At 36.5% G+C, this 8,695-nt stretch overlaps 2 protein-coding genes and 1 pseudogene across 2 annotated transcripts; 1 reads left to right on the top strand and 2 right to left on the bottom strand.

Annotated features, from left to right (window-relative positions):
- Positions 1–888: 888 nt before the first annotated feature.
- LOC137743082 (uncharacterized) lies at positions 889–1,572 on the bottom strand. Its single transcript, XM_068482997.1, has 2 exons — positions 1,354–1,572; positions 889–1,224 (listed from the first exon to the last, which is right to left on the bottom strand). Exons 1-2 carry the CDS (start codon positions 1,570–1,572, stop codon positions 889–891), a joined length of 555 nt encoding a protein of 184 aa, XP_068339098.1.
- Positions 1,573–3,446: 1,874 nt separating this feature from the next.
- LOC137743844 (LOB domain-containing protein 1-like) lies at positions 3,447–5,824 on the top strand (annotated as a pseudogene).
- Positions 5,825–6,192: 368 nt separating this feature from the next.
- Positions 6,193–7,383, bottom strand: LOC137743081 (putative F-box protein At5g52610). Its single transcript, XM_068482996.1, has one exon. The coding sequence runs from the start codon at positions 7,381–7,383 to the stop codon at positions 6,193–6,195; it is 1,191 nt and encodes a 396-aa protein (XP_068339097.1).
- Positions 7,384–8,695: the final 1,312 nt, after the last annotated feature.

Below are 8,695 nucleotides of genomic sequence, written 5' to 3'. Positions count from 1 at the left end.
AAGAGACAAACATGTGACCATCGGGTAGATGCATCAACCAAAACCATAAAATATCGAAATGGTCCACATGATGGTTGAATAGGCCCACAAATATCCCCTTGAATTCTTTGCAGAAATGATGGGGATTCAGCATCAACCTTTAGTTGAGATGGTCTAATTACCAACTTCCCTTGAGAGCAAGCTTTGCAACGGTTATCATTTGAGGCAGCAATGTGTCTGCTCAATAATGGATGTCCATTAAAGTTGGTAATGATCCTACGCATCATGGTAGATCCTGGATGACCCAGACGGTCATGCCAAAACATGTAAACTTTTGAATCAATGAACTTCTGGTTCATGACAGTATGTGATTCAATTGTCCTTATGTATGTATAATACAATCCACTCGACATACCACGCAACTTCTCCAATATACACTTCTGGGTATCATTGGAGGTAATGCATATATACTCCACATTTTCTGCACTTTTTGTTTCAATGTGGTATCCATTTAAACGTATGTCTTTGAAACTCAACAAATTTCGAGTAGATCGAGTAACATACAATGCATTATGTATGGACAATATTGTTCCATTTGGTAACATAATCTGGGCTTGCCCTGAACCTTGAATTACATCTGAAGGTCCTGTTATTGTTGTTACCCCTACTCTTGTAGGTATTAAGCCTGAGAAATACTTTCGATCACGAAGTATTGTATGTGTGGTTACACTGTCTGCAAGATAAATATCTCCGCCATTTCTTATGTTCTGAGAATAACCACAGTTTTTATCCATACTTTTTGAGTAAGAGAATCAGAGTTAAAAGCAAGTTATAACAAGAAATTTACATGCCACTTTTATTGAATCTGAAAATACTACAAGTTCAGCATAATAAAAGTACATCAATGTTTTAATCGGACCGGTATACTTCATTTCCCTTTTCCACAATAAAATCTGGAACATCTAGATGAGTTGTGTTCAACTGCCCTGATAAGTCAAACACCGGATCAGGTATATCCATTGGTCTAGCCTGGTCGATAAAATTGGTCTCGACACCCTTCTCCTTGAGGGAGGCTTGATACAGATCTAATAGATGTTTTGGGGTACGACAAGTACGCGCCCAATGCCCATTGCCACTACACCTATGGCAGGCTCGTTCAGAGTTTCTAGAAGTATTGTTCATATGAGCTTTGCCTTTGTGGCGATTCGCATTTTTGAAGCTCGGGCCTGAATTATGCCTCGGAACCTGGTTGTGAAACTGAACTCCATGGTTCTTGCCTTTCCTATTCCATCGACCTCGCTTGTGGCCACGTCCTCGTTTATGATTATCACCACCAGAGGATGTGGCGTTCACTTCGAGGGAAGCAGCATTCACTTCTGGGAATGGTGCAGATCCAGTAGGTCGGGAATGATGGTTTTTCATCAGGAGCTCATTATTCTGTTCAGCTACTAAGAGCACAGATATCAGCTGGTTGTATTCAGTGTAGCCTCGCGCTCTATACTGCTGCTGCATGAGCACGTTGGAGGCATGAAATGTGCTGAGAGTCTTTTCCAGCATATGCTCCTCAGTAATAATATCCCCACAGAGCTTCATCTGAGAGGTAATTCTGAACAATGCAGAATTGTATTCTGCCACTGACTTGAAGTCTTGGATCCTCAGATGAGTCCACTCATAACGGGCCCTTGGAAGAATCACCGTTGTCTGGTGATTGTATCTGTTTCTCAAGGCATTCCAGAGAGCTAACGGATCTTCAACCGTTAAGTACTCGCTCTTTAGCGCCTCATCAAGATGGCGACGAATGAAAATCATGGCCTTTGCCCGATCTTGAGAGGATGAGTTGCTCTCTTCCCTGATGGTATCTCCAAGATTCCCTGCTTCCAGATGGATCTTAGTATCCAGTACCCAGGTCAGGTAATTCTTCCCGGTAATATCCAGGGCAGCAAATTCAAGCTTCGCCAAGTTCGCCATTTTCTTTTCTGAAAGAAAATGAGATGTGTAAGAACTTGCAATAATATGTATTCCTGGAGGAATATGATGTTAGAACTTCTGGTTCTTACAAATTTTTCATTTTGATCTTCAGGCCAAAATGATAAGGACTCGAAACTTCTGGCTCGAGATTTTCAGGGTGAATGAGGAGGGCGATTGTACCGCACCATTCTCATTGAAATAATGTAATATAGAATGGGCGATTATTTCGCACCACTCAAGTAACAGGAAAATTAAATATGCAGAGCAGTGTGTGCGATTATACCGCACCACCTAAAATTGCAATGAAATTAAACAGCAAGTAAATTTATATATGCAGGGTAGGGTGGGCGATTATACCGTTCCACCTAAAATTTGCAGTAAAATTAAATCTGCAGTCCAAGATAGGTGATGATACCGCATCGTCTTGGATCGCAGTAAGAATAAATTTGCAGTTCAAGATAGTCGATTGTACCGCACCATCTTGGATTGCAGTAAAATTAACATAAATAAATACTGGGTTAGTAATCAATCTCTACACCAGACAAGTAATCAAAGATGTATGTAACCGTTAGATTGAGAACTAAGAGCAGGCATGGAGCAAACAGTTCATCGCGAGGGTATACGGCGCAGTTGAGGCAGAGGAAGAAGATGAACAGTAAAAACCTTAGAGGAAACATTTTTTCTTTCTTTCGTTTGTTCGGCGAAGAGAGATGAGAGAATAATTATATTTAGAGACTCTGCTGATAACGTGTTATAAATAGGTCAAAGTTAGAGGAATAACCTTTTTAATTGTAGGTGCAAGGTAGATGTAAAATGTCACACTAAAACTATAGCACAAGAGGATAACAAATAAAAGGCAGAGGAATAGATGATGTTACTGATATTTCTCTCTCATTTGCTTCTTCTTATATTTTCTGTTACATGAAAACATGCGGGGTGCTCTATTTATAGAGCAACTCCAAACTGATGCAGTTAATGCATTTTGAAATTTACGACATTTCGTCTGACTATACAATCTCTATGTATTCAACTTTCACTTTGCATGGGCATTGAAAACTTATGCCCATGCTGAAGAATTCTGCTAATGAACTGTGGGCATTCATTGCCATCAGACTTTTCAACAGAGCTTACTTTTTGCACTATTATATTTATGTTCAATTACAATCTCATCCAATATATAAATATATTGATTCTATATATTTATTTGTCACCTTATTTTAATATTCATTAAACGATCTGTTAATTCAATTATTAAATGATGACATAATAAATACGAAATTCACATTTTTAATGGCGTAGCACACAAACCTAACCGCTTAATTAGAAATCAAAATTTGATTCTATCATTATATTGGTAGTAGAAGCCGCACCCTACTTAAATACAATAACATTCAACAGCTGACGTCATACGATACCTCATTACCCAGCTTCACTTTCCCTATTTATACCCTCACTTTGTGCTTCAAGCAAACCCCACCTCAGCTCAGCATTCTCTCTCTCTCTCTCTCTCTCTCTCTCTCTCTCTCTCACAGCATATACCAAGTCCAAACCAAAGCTTCAAGCTTGAGCTGCAATGGAGTGCAGTACTGAAACAATGAACACAAATTACACAACCACTTCATCAACTATGTCTCAATCTCCTCCTTCATCTTCACCATCGTCTCCGCCAACCCCAACTCCTACTCCAAGTCCACCAGTTATAAGTCCTTGTTCTGCATGCAAGATCTTGAGGAGAAGATGTGCAGAGAAGTGCGTTTTGGCCCCTTACTTTCCTCCCTCTGAGCCAGTCAAGTTTACTATAGCTCATCGTGTCTTTGGGGCAAGCAATATCATCAAGTTCTTGCAGGTACTTTTCTTCATCATGTTCCAAAACAAGAGCACTGGTCAAAGTAGGTCTAAGACCTTGGGATTTGAAATATTTTCAAAATACGGAAGAGTTCAAACTATCGTTTTACTATTAGACTGTAAATTTAGAGGTAAAATTATGATGAAATTAGGTTATCGTCCTTTCTTTTACTACTTCATTAATTAAAATTCTATTCATTTTTAATTTTTGATCAAGGTCTTTGGGTATTAATAACATCATTAATTATTTGAATAATAAAATATTTTTTATTTCTAAATATATTTATTTAATGTTAAAAATATTACAATTAGTCTATTTACATTTATGACTAAATTTTTTATCATATATTTTTAGTTTTAGTTTGTACCCATTTTTAATTGTAATTCGTTTTTAATTTGTACTCATTTTCTTTTCAATTTTAATTTGTACCCATATTTAATTTCTTTGTGTGCCCATATTTTTTAAAGTTTATTTGTATTTGTACTCATGTATTTTTTTTATTTGTACTTTTTATTTTTGCTAAATGTACCCATGCTAATTATATGTACCCATTCATGTAAAACTTTTTAATATTAAAATGTACTCATTCTTAAATATACCAATTTGTTATATGTAAAATGTACAATTTTTTTTATATAAAATATATTCAAATTTTCTCTAATCCATTTTTAAACTTATATGGGTACATTCTTTTTTCTTTGATTTTAAAATGTATCAATGTCAAGTTTAATCGAAGAAATTTACTAATGTTATTAAGCCTAATATCTTTTTTTTTTTTTTTTTTTCGTTGTGATTTTGAAGAATGTACCCATGTTTTGATACAATTAATTTTTTGGTTAATTTTGATGAATGTACCCATGTTTACACACACACACAATAGTATATTTATATTTTAATATTTTTAATCCCACAAATTATGGTTTTTTTAATTTAAAATCTCATTTATATAAACACTAAGATTTCTAATTTTTAATTTAAAAAATATAGTAATGTACATAGAAATAAATTATCACATTAATTTTAGGGACCTTGATAAAAAAATTAAAAACCAACAAGGTTTAAATCAAAGAATATTCATAACTAAGGACCGCATCCAAAGTCTTCCTAAAATTATTCTTATTTAGGTGTGTAATTTATATTTACAATCTGACAACATAAACATATTATATGTACATTTTTCATGAAATACTATTATGTTAGTTTGCATCCATATTTGAAAAGTCTTGGGGTTGTTCACACACATACGTAGACACTAGAAATAAATACGCAGACGTACCAAATCTTTAGGCCTAGTAGTGCTTTATCAGGGAAATCAACTACTCTGACTAAATTATTCTGACAGCAACCTAACAAGGAAGAAAAAACTGGCAAAGGTGAGAATTTCACAATTAACAACAAATCAATATTCTATATCTCGCTATTCTTTTAACGTTTTGAGGTGTAGGAAATCTTTAGCATATGACAACTAAATCCAAGAGGTTGTGTTTTTAATTATGAGAGCAGTCGGATATTATACGTGATCCGGCTGCTCTTATACAAGTTTTTCTTTATGAGGTGGATCATGTATTGTCCCACATTATCATGAATCTCACCTCATAAAAGAGAGTTGAGAAAAAAGTTTTTTATTTATTAAATTTGTGGATACATCCAAGAGGTTGTAAACATATGTATAAACTAAAAGGAGCATGCAATTTTTTTAACAGGACCTTCCAGAATCTCAAAGAGCCGATGCAGTGAGCAGCATGCTTTATGAGGCAAGTGCAAGAATTAGAGACCCAGTTTATGGGTGTGCTGGAGCAATCTGCCACCTGCAGAAGCAAGTGAATGAGCTGCAGGCACAACTGGCCAAGGCACAGACTGAGCTTGTCAACATGCAACGCCAGCAAGCCAACCATGTGGCTCTGATCTCCTCCACAATCACTTGATCACAACTTCCTCGCCACCAATCCTCATGGGGGCAGCCAGATCAACTTAGGCTTCCTTGATGATTCCACCACTCTAGGCTCATTATGGGAACCACTTTGGACATGAATATTTAGAGAAAAAAAAAATAATATTAATAATTTATATATCCATAGCAACAAAAAAAAAAAAAAAAAACATGTGTGAGGTCATTGTTGTTGTAGCTGCTGATCATGCAATGTAAATTCTCACTATACCTTTTATCGGGGGAAAAAAAAAAAACTTCAGTCGAGCATCATAATTAATAATTTTTGTCAAAAGAATTGACAAGCTCTAAGTTTACATTCATCTCTATATGCCAATTATGCAGCTATTTAAGCTGCTTTGGTTAACTTGCTTGAAAAGTCCTAAAAATACCAGAAAAGCCTAAGTTCTCCAGCCAAATTGCAAAAATCATAAAATTAAAACTTGATGATGAAATAGGCATGTCTCGTGACTCATCTTATCAAGGGTTCAATGCTTTCCTCGTAACTAGTAAGCAACTTGAATCGAGTCCGAGTCAAATAAGCCCATTTGTCGGGGAAAACAATATCACTTCTCCTCAAACTTTCATTCTTCATGTTGTATAGAATCACCTTCATGCAGGCAGGGTTCTGTCTGCTCAACCCTGAAGATTGGAGGAGGCGCTCATCTGTGTGAATGCTACAAAAAGGAACAGCATACCCTGACACTGCCCAACGAGGAAAAACGATGATCTCCTTAACCCAGTTCAGATTTTCGTAGTCCTTTAAAATCCATAACCCCATCGCTTCATTTTTCATCATACTCCTGTCACCTATTAGACCCAAATATCCACCCACACCAACTATATTTCCCACGGGATAACTAACAAGATGCGTGAAACAAGTATAATCTTCAGGAAGTGGGATTACTCTGAATTTCTCGTCTTCATTGTCGAAAACCACAATGGGGTTGGGTGTCCCATGCATCCAATGTATGGCCCCATTTACGCACACACTTCGCCTGTGAAAGGGGAAGTTAAGAGGATCAAAAGAGATATCATTAAGGTCTACCTCTATGTGCCTCCATAAACTTGCCCCCATTTTAAATACCTTGAACATAAAATGCACATCTCCCAAAGCAGGGATAAGCTTTTGCACTTGGAGAACTTTATACTCATTTGTAAGAGGACTGTACCCGAAATGGTGTGTAACATGTGCTGTGCAGGACGCAGGTGAAGTGTGGGGAAGAGATAAAGACTCTCGGGTGCAGGGGTTGAATATTCGTACGGGGTGGTTTGGATCTGTTTGTTTGGGAGCTGATGTATTAGAAAGGTAAAGACAGGCCAAGCCGTTCATACACTGTGCAGTGTAGAGACGTTCATTCTCGGTTGGCGGCGTTTGAAGGGTTAGAAGATGGGCAGCCGGTGTTAGACTTTCTTGTTGATTAATTTGTAAGGAGAAGAAGTGTTGCTGCTTTGTGGTTTTGTCCGAGGCCGTGAGAAGGAGGTGAGTGTGCTTGTTGCAACCCAAGTTTTGATGGGCACTGACAAATGAAGGGTTGCGAGTGAGAGAGGACCAAGACTTGCATACACACCTGAAGCGCATCAGAGACTTGGATGGTAACCTTGGGAGGATCTCAAAGCATGTAACTTGGCTAGGGAGCTCTGGACCATCTGATGATTCCATGTGATATTTTCCTTACTAACCACAAGTTATTACAAGTGAGAGCTAGTTTTCTAGCTGCAGATGGTGAATGGGAAATCAAAAGTTCATAGTTTTTATCCTGACAGGAAACCAAGAGGACATGACAACGTGTTAAAAAAAAAAAAAACATTATTATCCAGTTGGCGATTAACCCTTGACTACGCCACCAATTGGAGATTATAATATTATTAAGGTATGAGACAAACACATTGTGTTCTTCTCCCAGTTAATATTCTTTTCTATGATCGAGTTTAACTTGTTATATGTGTATGAATAATTAAAAGATAACCATTAACACTTGATTCGTACGGGTCAATGAGGAGAGATTTTTACATATGATTGGAATATGGAGTGGTACACCACATGTTACTATACAAATGCTAGAATATGTGTGTTAAAAAGTTAGTAAGTTAATATTAAAAATTTTCATCATTTATATAAAAACATTTGGTGTACCACTTGTATTCTGATCAATGAAAAATTTATCGTCAATGAGTAAGGACAAATGTATAGGAAAAATGCTTTTTCAGGTGCCCGTTAAGCAAGGATTCTATCCTTTACAAGGGGAGTGATCCTTTTTGGATCTATACATTCATAGCCCAGGAATGAAACAAGGATTCTATCCTTTACAAGGGGAGTGATCCTTTTTCGATCTATACATTCATAGCCCAGGAATGAAAGGATTTTGACCTTTAAAATTTGATACTACGGCAAAAAATTATTGTAACTTTCACAAATTTTCACGAACTTCTTTGCTTTTGGCTGTATGATCAAATTTTAAAAGTCATGATCATTTGATCCCTGAACTCGATCTGGATGTATAGATCCGGAGAGGATCTCTTCCCCTTACAAGGCTCTCCAATTTCGGTTAGGACATCCTCCTTTTCTCTTTCAAGAAATTGATGTCAGTATTAAACTTTACTCAAGTAAAAGCTCTCATGATTTCTTCTTTTCAAAATGCGTAATAGGTAGAAGTCATAAGCTACTCTTCAGTTCTAGTGATTCTACTGTATTTGATGTCTAAGATTGATTCATTTTTTTTAAGTTTGGGGACCAATCCATGTCAGTTATGTTAGTGGTTTTCGATTTAAAGTGTTGTTTGTGGATGAATTACAAAGTAAAGTTGGTTCTATGAGGGCTAAATGTAGAGTGTATTATTTTTGTTCACTTCAAAGGTTATATTGAAAATGTAATTAATTAAGATTTTAAGAAGAGATTTAGGGATGAATTTTACTAGGTGTGTGTTGCAAGTCTCATAGTATTCATCAATAATTTTGTTGTCCATACACACCCG

This window comes from Pyrus communis, chromosome 8 (assembly GCF_963583255.1).
Source record: "Pyrus communis chromosome 8, drPyrComm1.1, whole genome shotgun sequence".
NCBI lineage: Eukaryota > Viridiplantae > Streptophyta > Magnoliopsida > Rosales > Rosaceae > Pyrus > Pyrus communis.
This window is presented reverse-complemented; position numbering and strand designations above follow the sequence as displayed.